We start from the raw sequence: 17,389 nt of genomic DNA, 5'->3' as shown, positions 1-17,389 counted from the left end.
GACTTCATTCCACAGAAAATATATTCTCCGGAGGAAACGAAGTTAATTTTATATCCTTGACTCCACCACTAACTGAGTTGCCTAAATTGTTACCTTCTTTAATTTCTTCATCTGTAAAATGAGGCGGATTGATTTTAATATGTGAATTATCCCCTTCTGGGGCTAAATTTTTAATTTTGTTTTTAAGATTTCTTAAAGGAGAAAGATGGTGACAGTAGATAAAGTATCAGGCCTGAAGTCAGAGAGACTCTTTATCTGGTCTCAGACACTTGGTAGCTGTGTGATCCTGGGCTAGTCACATAACTCTATTTACCTGTTTTCCTCATCTTAAAATGAGCTGGAGAAGGAAATGGCAAACCACTATAACATCTTTGCCTAGAAAACCCCAAAAGTGGTCTTGAAGAGTTGGATGTGACTGAAATGACTGAACAACAAGGCTGCTTAAAAGTGGGAATTAGTTGGAATTACAAGAGAGGAATTTTGGTACTAGTTGACTCGATCTTGGTAGTCCACTGCCATCTTGAGCCTGGCAAAGAATATGGCCACACCAAATGACAAAATCTATTAAGTTATGGTGATGTAGATGGATGATGAAATTCACTTATTTAGTTGGGAAATAGAATCTTTTAGGGAAAGGTTACAAGAATTGTGATTATTTTTATGAGAGAACGTTAGATAAATAAAAGTTTCAAGCTTACAGCATTGTTAGGGGATTAAAGAAGTTAGGGAAGGGAGAAGTGACAGGAACAAAGAAAGAATGAGCACTGAGGAATATCAGGGAAAAAGAATAAAAAAATTATCCATTGTTTTACAAGTGCTTCTGTTGAATGACATCACCAGTGAATTAGAGTGGTAACTAAGACCCTTAACCTAAAAAAAGGAAGCAACCTCCAAAAATCTTTTCAAGAGGAGGGTGAAGATAGGTAGTTACATTTAACCCTTCAAAAGCACAATTTTTTGCATGGGATAGGCAGTATATTATCAGTAGGTTATGACAATCCACAGGACAAAATTTATTCCAGTTACACAATACCCGTTTAACTTAGAAAGTTCTGCTGTGCTAATCCCAAATCAAAATGAAACTGATTCAGAACCCAGGAGTGAGAGAAGAAAGAACATTTCTTACCTGAAATTCCTTTCAAGTTAGCTTTGAATGGATCAAACAGGTCTGTGATCCCCAAAGAACTGAAAACATCTTTCAGGTTGAAGTGGTTTTGGATCCTGAACCTAAAACAAAGTATATCTTTTATGTAAGAATATTCATATTTCATATCCCAAATAGCCTGCCAAGTCAAGCACCATAGCTTGGCATTCAAGGCCGTCCATGATCTACCTTTACAGTCTTTTTTACATGAGTTCATTTTATATTCTAGCAAGACTCAATTATTTGTCATCCTCTTGCTCTTTCCTACCTTCACATCTTTGTTTGTGCTTTTCCCCTAGACAGTGCCTGAAATCTCTAGCCTTTGAGATTCTGTCTGTCCTTCAGGGCTCACCACAAGTGTTACTTACATCACAAGATCTGGCCAATTCAAATAGATGAATTTCTTCTGAATTCTTTTGTACCTGTTTTCCTGCACTGATAACATTTTGCTTTGTGTTATAATGATCTCTAGGTTAATCATATAGACTTTTAAGTAGACTTTTTAAGTATCTTTGGATCATGTTTCCATCTCCCTCAGTACCTAACACACAGTAAATATTAAATAAATGTTTGCTGAATGAATAAATTACTGAATATCCAATGTTTGCATATTTATATTTTATAAATCTTACCCTTTTGGTCAGCTTTCATTTTTTTATCTTTGTATTCCTAGTGTTTTTCATATTGTGTTTTTTAACTTTAAATTTTTTTCAATGAATAAAAATCCATTTTTTCTCTCTTCCACTATTCTACCACCTACACTGAAAAAAGAAAACAAAAACCCTTGTGACATATGCAGGGGTCAGGCAAAACACTTGATTAGCCATAGTCAAAAATATGCTTCAATATATACCCTAAGAACTTCTCTCTGTCAGGAGGTAGAAAGCATGCTTCATTATTAGGCCTCTGGAATCATAGTTGACTTTTTTCCTAAATTAAAAAAAAATATGTCTAATTGTTATCTTTTGTCTTAATCTGACTGTCATTTCTCAGTCACATTCTTCATGTTGCATTCCTTACCCAGATTGACCCCTATCCTGTTACAAAGAAAAATGATAACATTTCTTTCTCTGTCATCAATCATCGCCTCTCTTCCATGAAGGAGAAGATGGGCTTTGTTTTTTCTTCTTTCATATCTCCAGTGATTTTTCCATTAATCAGGGTTCATATTCCTTTTACTGTTCTATTTATGTACAGTGTCGCAGTAATAGTATATGTTGTTCTCTTGGTCCTGCTTATTTCATTCTATATCTTGATACAACTCTTCCTAAGTTTCTCAAAATTCTCACAGCCATCATTTCTTTCTTTCCCCAGATTCAGGGAAATTTTGAATCTATATTTGTATTTTTCCCCAAGCTTCTGGGATAGGGCCAATTTGAGGCAGGGAGCTTTGAATAAAACTATCCTTCCACATTTTATAGTCAATGTTTATACTTGGGTGATTTTGTGTAAGAAGTAGACCAGTTCTGTTTAAAAGGAAAAAAAAACAAAAACTGATGAGCTTGTTTTGTTCCTACTTTTGGGCTAAAGGGCCTGGCCTCTAAGGAAAATGCTGTTTTGAAGAGTAACTCATTAAGATTAAATGCAGAGATTGCTGATCTAAACTCAGTACAGCAGTACTTCAGGTTTTCTTTCATTTCTATCAAGATCACTCTAGAAATATTAGAAGAGTGTTGAAAACAGCTTTGCTGAAGCCCCCCAAATTAGGATCAAACCAGTGTACTTTTTGGAACTTTACATTTCCTCCAGATTCTTAGTAGTTATAAGCTCATTGCCATTGCAAATTTAAAATTCAACTTTAAAAAAAATAAATTGTATTGATGTCTTTTGTTTATTTTATCACTAATTTTTCCTTCAGTCCCCTCCTCCTTGAGCTAACCCATATAACATTTTTAAAGAAATCAAAGAAAATCAGCAAAACTGATTAATATTTTTTAAAACTTTGAAAATATGTGTAATGTTTCATAACTGTGTCTCCTACCTCTGCAAAGGAGTAGGATGGGAATGTTAGCTTATATCTATTTTTTGGAGCCTTGTTTATTTTTTGTCATCTTAACACATTATTCACCTCATATTGCTTTGTGATTAATTTTTTTCACTTACATTACTGTAGTCATTATGTGTATATAAATTTTCTTATCTCTGCTTGTATCAGATGGTATAAATCTGTACATGCTTCTCTGTATTCATCATTTCTTACAGTACAATAATACTCCATTACATTCCCTATGATTTATTTACCCATTCCCCAAATGATGGCTTCTGCTTGGTTGCCAGTTTTTTTGGTATTAAGCTTACTATTGAAGATTCTGGACTCAGAGGGATATTTTCTCTTAGCTTCTGCCATCAGCACCTTTTTTTTTTTTTTTTTTTTTTAAACCAGTTGCTCTGATTTCCTGTCATATATAGGACAAAATTCCTTTATGTTAAATTCTGGAGGTCCTCTTGAGAGATTTGCCAAAAACCTTGGGTTTTTGCTTTGATTTTGTGGCATGTGTATTTGGCTTTGAGAAGCAAGTAAAGGCTTTATTTCAGAACTAGGCTTAGTCTTTGTACCAATTCTGCCTAACCCCACATTAAACCTTAAGGCTTAACTCCCTACATGTCTGAATGTTTTTGCAACAGTTTGTAGTCTTATTTTTAGCTTCTAAGAGATCACTGCCAAGGCCCCAAAAGATCCTACTTTCCCCTAAAGGAGATGAGCACACAGTCAACAGAGGAGGCCTGCAATCAGTTAAGAAGCAATTATTACACAGCTCCTCTGTTTCAGAAGCTCATTGCTAGGGATACAAAAAAAAAAAAAAAAAAAAAAAAGCCTGTGAGCTCCTTGAGAGCAGCCATTGTCTTTTGCCCTTCTTTGTATTTCCAGCACTCAGAAGTGTCCAGCACATAGTAGGTGCTTAATTAATATTTATTGACTGACTTTTGTTGGACTCACATTGGCTTCTGGTAGGTCTTTGTATGATGTGGTAGAAAAAGGCTGACCTTCTGGGAGTCTGGAAATCTGGGTTCTACTCCTTGCTCTTCTGTTAGCTCACTCTATGCTATTGAGCATATCATTTCAATTCCTCAAGCATTTTTAAAGCACTAGACACTGTGCTAGATTGTAGGGATACCAAAAAAAAATAAAAAAATAAAAAAAGGAAAAACATTCTTCATCCTCAAAGTCAAGCAACCTATATTCTAGTGGCAAATCAAGTAAGTTCTTTGACCCACAATTTCTCCATCTGTAAAATGAAAAAGACTTAAGTGATCTAAGATCCTTTCCAGCTCTAAAAATCTTTCAGTTTCCAAAATGAATTTTCCTCTTATTGATAGTTTATATATCATAATTTATTCGTATGTAAAAACTGAAAATATTAACTAGGCAAATTTTTAAAAATCAGATTTTAAAAATCCCTTTCCCAGAGGGCCATGCCTTAAAACACCCTTTTAAAAAAGAAAAATAAAATGGTTCAGCAGAACTAAGCAATCCATTATCCACGTCTAATATTAAATGCAGCATCCTGCCCTCTGTAAAGAAGAGAAGGAGGTAAATTCCTACACCTTTTCTTTGGGCAATTATAATTTGGTCATTATAAGTTTGGTTGCTTCCTTTAAAAATAGGGAAAGACCATTCTAGAATTAACCTTTGGGGCTGCTTATTCCATAACAAAGTGATACGAAGCTGAAGGTGATCAATGAAAATATCAAAAGAAAAATGTGAAGGCTCTTCTCTTTTGCTGCAGTGTTCTAACATATGGGTTGCTCCCTTGAGAGAAGCTTAATTGGTGCCCTGGGTAGTTGAAAATGAGTGACGTAGTCCTAAAAAGCATGAAATTGCTCAGATGGGCAGCGCCTGTTATAGACCCATTGCCCTTTTAGAACAAAGCCACTTACCTGGGTAGGAAAACATCCATCTTGGTTCTCTTCAGGCTAGTCATCCAGATGTGAATGGCTCTGGCTGTGAGGTATGGCTCGAGAAGGCCCAGAGGAACTCCTCTCTCCCGCGGGAGTACCAGGAACAGACTCACTGAGCTTCCTTGATAGGGCAGCTCAAGAACCCCAACATGTTGCTTATTTGTGATCTGGAACTGACCTGAGGGAATCATTGGATTGGGGTTACTGTCCATCCAACCACTGGAGTTAACCAAAAGTCCAAGTGTTTTTCTAAAATGCAGATCTGGCCATGTCATTGTCTTATTCTATAAACTCTAGTGGTTCGCTATTACCTCTAGCATTGAATATAAATATAAACTCTTCTGTCTGAAATTTAAAGCTCTTCCCAATTTAATCCTAAACTTTTCCTCATTTTGTTATTTCATGTACATAAAAGTCCAGATAAACTAGCCCTTATACGATCCTTACAGAAGACACTTGCTGACCCATCTCCATATCTGACATATAGGTAAGAGCATTGTAGATGGAGTCAAGAAGACCTGAGTTCAAATGTTGCCTCAGGTACTTTCTAGCTTTGGCAAGTTACTTACCCTCTCTCAGACTCAGTTTCCTCTTCTGTAAAACAGATTTAAAAAAAGACATCTATCTCATGGGGTTGTTGTGCCTTCCCTCTATTAAATATTTCCTATTCTGTATACAGTTTGCTTTGTATATATTTGTTTGAATTGTCTCCCCATTAGATTGTAAGCTCCTTGAGGGCAAGGATTGTGTTTTGCCTCTTTTTATATCCCTGGTGCTTAGCACGGTGCCTGGAACATAGTAGGTGCTCAACAAATATTTATTGATTGATGGAGATAGCACATGTAAGGCACTTTGCAAATGTTAAAGTGTTATTAAATTTAATGTTAATTATAATAAATTAAATTATAATGGTTAATAATAATAATTGTTATTATTTACCTTCTTTCTTCTGTATTTTCATTTATTATATTATATATATTATATAATTTATTTATTATTTCAAAGTTCAGTTCAAATATACCACCTAATTTCGAGTGTTTTCTTCCAAGAATTAATTTGTCTCTATTTTTTAATCCAAATATATAAAATATGGTACATATTAGCCATCCCAGCTAGACTATAAGCTCTTTGAGGGCACTGACAGAATTAAAACTCTTTAAATTCCCTTTATTTAGCACTAGGTCTAAGATAGTTCTAAAACTATTGTTTTATTGATTTGCACATAGTCCATTCCTCTTATTCCAACAACAATAATTGCTTATGTATTGAGGAACAAGGTTGTCCTTAGGAGAAGAATGAACAGCACACATTGGAGCATTGCAATGATTTACTAGGGCAACTGAACCTCTCCAGCCATCTCCTTTCTTCTCTGGCACAAGATGTAATGTGACTGATGAATCATTGCCAGCTATGCTGAATCAGAGAGTGCTACAATTCCAGAACTGTCACTAGGATTTCACTCTAGGAATTTCCATCTGGGAGAAGCTTTACAAGCAGGAGAATCACCCATGTTCTTGATTGGCCCTTACCTTCCATCATGGCAAATAGTTTATCAGTGAAACTGGTCCTTTTAAAAGTGCAGTGAAATTATGGAAGTCCCCAGGAGTTGATTTATTCTTGTGGCTCTAGGAATCCTATTAAAAATATCCTCACTTTTAAAAGTGCAATGGGTAATGTCAAACCTGAAAAAATGTGAGATCTCACCCTTTGCTTTACAAGTCTGCCTTTTGGGGGAATGTGCATAAAAGAGACATTGAATAGAAATATTCTGAAATCTGAGGATGTCTCACAGACTACATAGCATGTGAAGCAACAGAAAATGACAATAGACTTTTTCCCTTAGATAGGGCAGAACAGTTGGTCTGGCTGCTCTCTTAGGTACTTAGCATGCACAATCCACTACAATATAGCCATGTGTATTAGCTTTGCTGTCTGTGTTCAGTTTCTTATACCCCTGTGAGATTGTGAACTCCATGAAGGTAAGGATTCTGTAGCTTTTTCAGCACCTAACCCAGGATTCTAAATACTATAGGACCTTAATCGATCTTTGTAAATGTGAGTCATCTCTAGAATTATAAAATTGCCAGATGTTAGGTCTATGTTTTATTCAAGTGTGTCAGACGGTACTTGACAGGGTTTTCCACAACCATTAATGGTCAATATTTTGATAAGATGATTCCCGTCCCACTGGACAGCCTTAGGATATGGCATGCCATGGGGCAGAATGATGTCCTTGGATCATCTTTAGTCAGTATGCTGACCTTCAGCTGATGACTTTTGGACTGACAGAATAATGAAGGTCATTGCCATTATCCCTGCTACTGGTCTGGGAGGCAGTCCATCTGACCCATCCCTAAACAGAATAGTTTTTGCTGCTATTAGTCATGAGGCACTGAGTTCCCTCAACTGAATCATTTTTAAACTGTGGTCCTGAACTTCATGTCATGGTGCTGATACATTATTATTATTTTTTTTTTGAGATGAGATTTGTCAGCAAAGAAAATTTTGAGGTTATCAAGTAAGATTGCCTATAATCTAATGTAACTGAAGGAAAATTCATTAAAAGTGTTTGGTTTTGTTGACAAGAGATTTACTTTTTACTTTTCTGTGTTTAGAATATTCCTACATATGGTAGTAATTTTATTTAATTTACTAGCTAAAAATAAGGGGTTGATGTAAATTCTACTGGATTCAAAACATTTGCATGGGAGTCAAGAAATGTGTTCTACTCCTAGATTTGATGGAAGGTGTTTTGTGACCATGGGCAAATAACTGAATGTCCTTGGGGTTATTTGTCTCTTCTGCAAACTAAGGGGATAAAAGAGTGAATGGTGTCTATTCAGTTTTATTCATCAAACACTTATTAAGCACCTAATATGTACCAGGCACTGAGTTGGGTGCCAGATATAAAAAAGAAATGAAATAGTTCCTGTCTTCAAGGAACTTAGGATCTAGTAATAGGATACAATATATTTAAGCAGTAATGTAATTAAAGAGGAAGAGAGGGGAGGATAGAGGACTAGAGAGAGAAGGAAAGAGAAGGGAGAGGAAGAGAGAGAAGGGAGAAAGGAAAAGGAAAGGAAAGAGACAGAAAGACAAGATAGAAATAGAAAGGAAGAGACAGAAAAAAAAGAGAAAGAGACAGACAGAGATAGAGACAGAGAGAGTTACTAACGAGGGAATCAGGGACAACTTCATTGGGGGTAGGAGGAAACATGACAGAGCTGAATATTGAAAAAAAATGAAGTTTTAGATGTAGAAATAAAGAAGGGTTCTAAGTATGAGAGACATCTTGTGGAAGCACACAAAAGTGACATATGGAGCACTGATTTAGGGAAACAGTTATAGTTCAATTTGATAGAATATAAAGGAGACTGATAATAGAATAAGATTTTAATAGTGTCAGACTGGAGCTGGATAGTAGATGGCCTTAAATGGCAGGTGGAAGAGTTTGTATTTGATCTTGGAAGTAAAAGAGAGTGACTAAAGATTTTTTTTTTTTGACATAGATCTGTATTTTAGGATGATTTTTTTTGACAGCTGGTGAAAGATGGATTGAAGAAGAGAGAAAGTGGAAGCAAGCTGCGACCAATTAGGAAGATGCTACAGTAGATAATTGTAGACCTGAGAGTGTCCAGATAAGAGTGATGGTTATATGAAGGCAAAGTGAGAGGTGAATACAAAAGAAATTTTAGAGATAGAATTGACAGAACTTGGCCATCGATCAGATATGGAAGGGAAGTAACATGAAATGGGGAAGATGATATGATCCTAAAAATTAGGAGTTATGGGACAGCCAGTTAGCACAGTGGATAAAGCACCAGCCCTGAAGTCAGGAAGACCTGAGTTCAAATCTAGCCTCGGACACTTAACACTTTCTAGCTGTGTGACCCTGGGCAAGTCACTTAACCCTAATTGCCTCAAGGAAAAAAAAAGAATGAGAATTATTTCCCCAGAAATGAGAAGTTTGGAGAAGACAGAATTTAGAAGAAAATATGATCATTTCTGTTGTGGACATGTTGCCTTTGAGATGTCTAAGAAACATCTGGGAGAAACTGACCATAGCTTAAGGAAAAGGTTTAGGACAGCTTTTGTTGAGGAAGGAAGGAGAAAAAATGCAGAAGTCAATCTAGAAAGAACAAAAACATTTCTGTGCAATATTAAAGACCTAACTGTGATAAGAAAGCATGATTTTTCAGGGGATCTAAGTAACAGTTTCTTTAAAATTCTGTGATTCTACTATTGTGCTATAAGAAATGATGACAGGCTTAATTCCTGAGAAATCTGGGATGAACTGATGCCGAGTGAAGTGAGCAGACCCAGGAGAATAATTTCTATAATACAACCATATTGTTAAAACAAATGTTACTCACCTCTTGACAGGAAGCTAATACACTCTGGGTACAGAGTAAAAACATATTTTTTCAACATGACCAGTTTGGGAATTCATTTTGCTTATCTATGCATGTTTGTAACAAAATTTTTACTTTTCTTTTTTCCAATGGATTTGGGTAGTGAGTGGGAGGGAAAATGAGTTTTTTTCGTTGAAAAATTAAAATGAAATTTTGCTCCTACTATAATAGTAGCTAACATTTATATAGCACCTGTTGTGTTCCAGATATCATGTTAATTGCTTTATAATTATTATCCCATTTGAACTTCACAACAATCCTGTGAAGTAAGTGTTATTATTTTATCCATTTTTACAGGTGAGGAAACTGAGGAAAACAGACTAAATGATTTGTTCAGGGGCACATGGTTATTAAATGTTTGAGCCTGGATTTGAATTTATTTAGGTCTTCCTGACTCCAGGCTTGGTATTCTTTCCATTGTGCCATCTAGCCATCCATATGTGGAAAATACTCACCATAATTGACATCAGCAGTTTGGTACATCATGGGCACTCTGAGAATGAGGCCTTCTGGGCTGGTAAAAGACAACAGCTGGGTGTTTGTGAAGGAAAATCTCTTTTGCCAAATGCCATGGAAGGACATGGTGCTCACCAGCACAATCTGAGCAAGGGCCGAGTGGATCCTTTCCAAGGAGACATTTTCTGGTTTCTCATCTGCACCGAGAGAGAATCATAAGGAGGAGAGGCAATAGGAAATGAAAGCAAACAGACTTAATGTGGCCAGTGAAATGTCTGCTTGTTCAAAAACTTTAACTTAATATAATCAAAATTATCTATTTTGTGATCAATAATGATCCCTAGTTATTTGGGCAAAAATTCCTTCCTCCTCTACAGATCTGAGAGGTAAACTATCCTACGTTCTTCTAATTTGTTTATAATATCTTTATGTCTAGATCATGAACCCATTTAGACCTTATCTTGGTATATGGTGTTAGGTGCCATCCTAGTTTCCAATTATAAGCCTATTTTCTAAGTCAAAAAGAAGGTTCTGACATATTTTGATAGAAAGATTTTCTTTATATCACAGCTCCCTACACACCAGTGAAACTAGAGCTCCAGTCCTTATTCTTAGCCTAGTAACTAATTTTTTCCTATATATTCCCTTTAAAAAGCCTAAGGAAACAGGATTTTTAAAAATTTAATTTAATTTTTAGTAACATTATTTCTAGGTTTACACAGTTCTACACAGAGGTGCAACTAACAGCCACTTAGATGGTCTGTTTATAGAATACTTCCAAGCTCTGCTAAGCCAACAAATGTGTCCCAGTCTAGGGCTGTGTTCCTCTCCTACTAGGCCTGCAATTCCCTGAGAGCCATTTCCTTGGATTGGACAAGAAAAGGGAATATTGTCCCTAAAAGGCCACTATTTAATGTTATCTAGGAACATCCTGGACAGAGTATCAGTTTTTTCCCTCTAACTGGTTTTTGTTAGTACTTTGGCTTAGAGCTTACCCTGGAGTCCACAGCATGGGAATAAAATTCTACTTTTATTTTGTATTAACCTCTAGCTAGAATTTAGCATTTCTTCATATATTTAAACCATGTATCTGAGAAGAGGTTCATAGGCTTCATTATACTGCCAAAGGCATCCTGGACACACAAAAAAAGTTGAGAAGCCCTAGCTTAGATGATCAGGCTCTATTATGTTTGAAATCTTAAGGCTGGCAAAATGCTTTATGCAGATCATTACATGTGACTTCCAACAGCCATCCCCTGTGTGCCCCCAGTATCATTATCCATATTTTTTTGGCTGGAGCTCAGGGAGGTCATATGACTTGCTCCAATTCATGCAAGCAGTAGAGAATGGGCACAGATGTCTGTTACTCCTTCCCCAATAGCACTCTATCTCTTTGTTGTTCCTTTGCTCTCATAAATTGCTTGCCAGCTCCCCAATTTAAGAAAACTCATCTAAGTTATCCTGCTTCTTGCTTCCTTTAGACTTGCTTTCTAATGATCTCTGGCTCTGAGGAACATAGGCTTTGACTTCCTCCCCAATCTTCCCACCCTTCCCTAAATGAATTCTTCCTCAGACTCTTTGTTTTTTCTTTAATTTTTTTTTTCAATAATATTTTATTTTCCCAAACACATGTAGTTTTCAACATTCATTTTCGTAAGATTTTGTTTCAAATTTTTCTCGTTCCCTCCCTTACCTCCTCCTTCCTCAAGACATCAAGCAATCGGATAGAGGTTAAACATGTACAGTCTTTTAAATTTTCATATTTGTGAAAACAAAAAGGAAAAAAAAACAATGTAAAAGAAAAAGCAAATAAAAAAATAGTTTGCTTTGATCCACATTCACTTTCCATATTTCTCTTTTCCTCAGACTCTTTTAGCTTTCCTTAATTATCCTACCCTCCTTAATCCTAGGGCTCAGCAATCCAATGCCTCAGGAAATGAGGATGGTCAATCTGAATGAGAGGAGGGAAGTACTAAACAAAAAGGCTAAGGGTTAGGGCTCTGACAAGAGGGCAAAGTGGAAGAATAACTTGTAGGAATATCTTAAAATTTTACTTATGGCCTCATTCCTATCTACAAAACAGATCCATGACTAAAGATTACTAAATCAAAACGGCAGACCTTGGCTACAGAATTGGGTAGCAAGACACTGAAGAGCGAATCCAGAGCTGCTAATCAGTGCAGTTTCTTAGTTAAGTATTAACATGTATGCAGGCATTAAATATACCTTGCCCTTGGAGAGGTTCGCTGAGCACTGTCTGTTATTAACTTTAGCTGGCTGAATTTTTGTTTTTGCTTTGGTTTTACCTGCAGCAAACCTAGAGACCCATCTATTGATCTGAGCTGTGGTCCTGTTAGGTTCACTGAAGTTGGTTGTCTCCAGGCTGCTGTTGGCCCACAGCGAGATGTGCTCAGTGAAATGAGAGGACAGGTGTGTTCCATTTTGTACAAAAAAGGCACATGTCAGTTGAATTGTGGTCCCTGAGCCAGAAGTAGTAGCTGCTGCCTGAGCATTTTGCAGGAAATCATGCACCCTTCTGTCTGTTGGAGGAAGGAGAGCAAGGAAAAAGGTTATACATAAATGAAATAGCTGAGCAGAAAAAAGATGGATTCAGGTTATTCCTTGTGCAAACACCTGGACCAGCGAGGAAGCATCATTTTAGAGCAAGCCTATTGAATTAGAACTCCACTTTCTCTTGTTTGTTTCTTGGAACAACTGTCTCATCCTGTTGATTTGAAGAAAAGTCATTAAAACTTTGTTGTTGTTGAGTCTATCCTTGAAATTTCACTAATATAGGAACTCTGAGTGGAAATTAGCTGTATGAGAACTTCTAATTTGTAGTCTTTCACAGATGGCTATGGCATGGAGAAGTTAAGTAACTTACTCATGATCCAAAGAATCAGGAACTGGTGGCCACCCTATTTCACTAATGATTATTTTTTAAAGTTATACCCAAACCAGATAGAAAATTAGTGTGAACTTAGAAAGACAGAATCAAAAAATAAAATCAGGCTATAGTCAAGGCAAATAGAAAACGTCATCTATATAACTAGATAATATCCTTTTTAAGATTACCCACATTTCTATATCTCAGAAGTATACTAATGACAAGTAGGAACAAGCCTGGAGAAAATTTCAGGGTAGGCTGATGACTTTTTTCTAAATTCCAGATGTTAATTATTCTAATCATGATGAACAAGTGACTGGGATGCTGGTGCAGTCCAGCAATTCGTTGCATTGTAAACTTATTCAGATTGTTTCATGGTATAAGTCCACCTGGTATTTGGATGTTCCAAGTTTTTCAATGAAAATCTCCAGTTTTAGAAATGCCAGAAAAAGAAAGTCTTTAATTCTAATTGGAGAGAATTCATGTTATTAATATTATTAATAGCTTGGAAAATAAGGATTTAAAAAAATCAATAATTTCTATTTTCTTGCATCTCGAAATTTCATAACTTCTTGTTATTAGTATTTATACAGAGTGGAATTTTAAGCTTTAATAGATTAAAAGTGCACTGATTTTAGGAATACCCTTTTGTAAAAGATTGCATCCTTATTTCCAAAATCAATATTGCACTCTTCTCACCAAGTTTATTCAGTAGACATGATCAGCTTAATTCTCTCCTAAGCACCCTGTTGAGTGGTTGTAAATACCTTGCCAGTACATGACAGCCAAACTAGGCCTCCAATCTTATAGTCAGACTTCAAAATCTTGGTTTCTTCATTTATAAAATAGAGTATGGGACTCAGTGGTGTCTAAGGTCTTTTGCAACTCTAAATTTCTTATCCTTATGTCACCTGATTATTTTCCAGACAGCTTACAATTGTTGAGCTTAAAACTGATGCAAATATTTATTCAAAGCAAATTTTGGGCAGGAAATTTTCTTCTGAGAGATAGTATTTGTAAAATGTTTATCACAGTACCTGACACAAAATAGACACTTTATATACACACTCATTCTGTTGTCCTCCCTTCCATGCTTGTCTTCCCATTAAGAAACTCCCTAAGTATCCTTGTTTATTTTCATCAATTAATTCTTTCCCAGAAATACTTTTGATGTGAGTATAGACATGAGCTGATTGTGCACAGCTAGATTTTTCTCTGTTATTCCTTTGAGACCAAGATGATTGTACAATAAAGAAAGGGCAATAGAGAGGATTTTCTCTCTGTGTTCAAGAAAATGTAAAAGCAGTACTGGCTGCACATGAAAAGGTGGCTAAAATCCAAAATCTTACAGTGCTTTAGGGTCCTTAGTAGCATATGGAAAATGTCCATAAAATAAGTGAAATCATTGCAGTAAGTTACTATCATAATTGCTTAGAAAGCAATTGGAGCAGACAGTTATATTAATGTTATTTGCAAGGTTTGTGCTTGAGCTGAAAAGGCAAATCAGTCAGTGGTTGATGAAGGAATAGAGGGTAAATAAATGTCTGCCCAGAAGATGAGTGACATAGCAGCTGAATTAATGACCTGAAGGCTGAGCCAGAATAACAATTTTAGAAAATCACCATTTACCAAATTATTCATAATAATGACAAATGAAGGGTTGCATCTGAGTGCAGAAAAATAAAAAGAATCTGTGGAACTTTGGGAAATTGAGACTTCTTTGAGATGAGGATAAGTTAAAATTTACTTTCCTCACCCAAATTCAGGGATCCCTGAAATCTTTTCATAGATCCTCCTTGGGGGGATCTGTTGACCTGTGGTTAAGACCTCCTGCATTTAGCAATATTGCTCTGGGATGCTGCTATTTGCCCAAGGACTCATGCTGTGTTTATATGAAGAACTCTCAAGAGATCTGGTTTCCAGGCAGCCAGAAAACCAAGAACAAAATAATACAGAAAAATTGTTATTTGCATTAGGATAAATCTTTTTGTTAATAATAATAATAGATAAAATTTAAATAGCATGATGTCTAACAAAGCACTTCACTTATATCTTAGTCTATCCTTATAACAACCATGTAGGTACTACTGTTACCCCCATTTAGATACTACTGTTACCCCCATTTTCCAAAGGAAAGTGAGACTCAGGAGAGGTTAAGCACTTTCCCCAGGAGCTATCTATTGCACTACCTAATTGAACTAATTAAATAAAAAGACTGTCCTAAAATTGACCCATGATTATCTGCCACTTTATATATTTGTTCTTTTGGTTCTTATTGACTTTTTCAACAAATAATAGATTAGCATAAATGCTAATAAGAAAGCATAAACATCATCCTAGATTAAGTGACTATCGGGACTGCTCTAGGAAAATAAAAAGGTCCGGGGAGCTTTGTGTTACTTGAGAATCATCTCTTAAAGTGCTGAAATGTGAACTCAAAGACCTAGTGTCTTCTGCCTACTGCCAAAGTTAAAAATCAGGGAGAAACAATTTCCTTCTCTCCATCAGGAAAAAGGAGAAAATGTAATGGAGGAAATATAGTAAGCCTGGAGTACTTGCCATGAACTGTATACCCCAGGGCCCTTTCAAGTTGCAAACAGGTGTTTCCTCGTGCTCCAAACTGTAGTAACTCCAGAGGGACAGACACACTGGCTGGCGAGATGACCAAGTTTGTCCCATTTCTACTTCCCATCAAGCTCTGGTAGAGGCGGACAGCAAATTCAGTCTTTAATCCCTTCAGGTCCTTTTGGAGGTCATTGTTTCCTCCGTGGAGACAGCCAGAGTGAAGAAGGAAGAGGAGGAAGGTGAAAGGCAGCATGGAAGCTGAGGCTGCTGACTGTCCCCCAGGGAAGGCCACCTGTGAGGGAGAGGGGACAGCTTTGGAGAGCGATGATGGAAACACAGGTACGAAAAGGGTCGTGTTGGACAACTAGGCAGACAGGCAGGCAGGGTAGGATTTATTCATGTCTGACAGAGTAAGAAACAGGCCTAGAGTGGTTATGAAGATTAAATGGTATCATTTATATGAAAAGGACTCTGAAAACTGTAGGATAGCTTGATAAAATAAGTAATCAACTATTATATAGTATAGGAAAAAGGGTGATTTATTTGGCCTTCACATTTTTCCTTTTACCAAAATAAAATTGCTTATTTTAATTGCCTATTCTTTGATCACATTATTTATTCTAAATATCTAAATGTACACACACACACACACACACTCTCTTCATAAGTGCTCCACTCCCCAGATCAACCAATATTTATCCAAGTAGTTGAAAATAGCACAATTCACTTTACAATTACATAGAAACATTTCTTTTCTGTCTGATGAATGGAGATTAAAAATATAACACCACACACACATTTATACATATATGTGACTATGGACTAATTAATGTTTATTAGCCATCAGCATATCATAGGATCTGAAAAACTAACATGTCTCTCAATCTGGTTTTTAAGAATTTAGCCCATTAGAGATGGTGGAAAAACCCACAAGTTAATCTTGGAGATATTAAAATATGAATATAACGCCTTTCTTTTGGGGGGTCCAATGGCAAATTCTGATGGCACACAGGCCCAAATGAGGACAGCAGTCCTCACTGGAATATATTATGAGATTAAGAACAGAAATATAAGTGTAGGTAGAACCTACCTAAACCTAATTTACTGGTCGTGGCAGTTGGCAGATGTGGTAAATCTATTTTTGGTGTTCTTCACTGGCTCCTTCCTACACAGTCTTAATAGGGCTATTCCCCAAGTTTTCCTTATCCTATTCTTTTCTTTCTCTATATTGTCTCTGTTGACAAGCTCATTCCATGACTTGAACTATTCCCTCTACCTGGATGAATCCTTCATCTAAGCAATTTACCTGAATTTTAGTCCCAGGCACATGACCTACATTTCCTTCTCCCGGTTAGACATGTCATCCTGGATATGGTTTAAAATGAAATTTCTCATCTTTTCTCCCAAACCAATTCCTTTTGCTGATTTATTTCCCTGTTTTGCCAATAGCACTACTGATGTTATCCTGTCTCCTGTGCTCAAAGCTTCATTTTCCTTACTCTTGTTCCAGCCAGTCTTGGCCCCATAATTAGTAAGTGGGTATTACAGTGGCTAGAGTGCCCAGCTGACACGTAACTAGCCGCTGGATCCTGGGCAATTCACTTAACCAGTCTCTGCCTCAGTTTCTTTATCTATAAAATAAGGATGATATTAATAGCATCTAATAAGGTTTTTTTGAGGATCAAATAAGATAACATATGTAAAATGCTTAACAACCCTTAAAATGCTATATAAATGTCCTCTCTTATGAGTATGTGCTAAAATGGTAAAGGAAGTAGACAGGTTGCTCAGTGGATCGAGTGCCAGACCTGGAGTCAGAAGACCTGAGTTAAAGTCCAGTCTCAGACACTTACAAGCTTCTGACCCTGGGTGAGTCACTTAACTCTATTTGACTCAACTTCTTCATGTGTAAAATGAACTAGAGAAGAAAATGACAAACTATTCTAGGATCTCGGCCAGAAAAATCCCAAATGGGCTCACAAAGAGTAAGTCACTGCTAAAATGACTGAGCAACAACAATAACAA

The 17,389-nt window shown here is 36.5% G+C and overlaps 1 protein-coding gene across 1 annotated transcript in view; it reads right to left on the bottom strand.

The window, feature by feature from the left end:
- The window catches only part of SERPINE3 (serpin family E member 3), a 37,241-nt gene extending 21,253 nt beyond the window's left edge, over positions 1 to 15,988 (bottom strand). Inside the window, exons 1-5 of the mRNA XM_051987377.1 lie at positions 15,355 to 15,988; positions 12,219 to 12,448; positions 9,912 to 10,109; positions 5,024 to 5,222; positions 1,127 to 1,227 (exon numbers count right to left, since the gene is read on the bottom strand). Of these exons, the coding sequence (XP_051843337.1) occupies positions 1,127 to 1,227; positions 5,024 to 5,222; positions 9,912 to 10,109; positions 12,219 to 12,448; positions 15,355 to 15,617 (991 nt within the window). The 5' untranslated portion in view covers positions 15,618 to 15,988. The remainder of the gene's footprint in view (positions 1 to 1,126; positions 1,228 to 5,023; positions 5,223 to 9,911; positions 10,110 to 12,218; positions 12,449 to 15,354) is intronic.
- Between the last annotated feature and the right edge of the window lie 1,401 nt (positions 15,989 to 17,389).

This window comes from Antechinus flavipes, chromosome 3 (assembly GCF_016432865.1).
Source record: "Antechinus flavipes isolate AdamAnt ecotype Samford, QLD, Australia chromosome 3, AdamAnt_v2, whole genome shotgun sequence".
NCBI classification, from domain to species: domain Eukaryota; kingdom Metazoa; phylum Chordata; class Mammalia; order Dasyuromorphia; family Dasyuridae; genus Antechinus; species Antechinus flavipes.
Note: the sequence above shows the minus strand (reverse complement) of the source record. Positions and strands in the feature narration are given on the sequence as shown.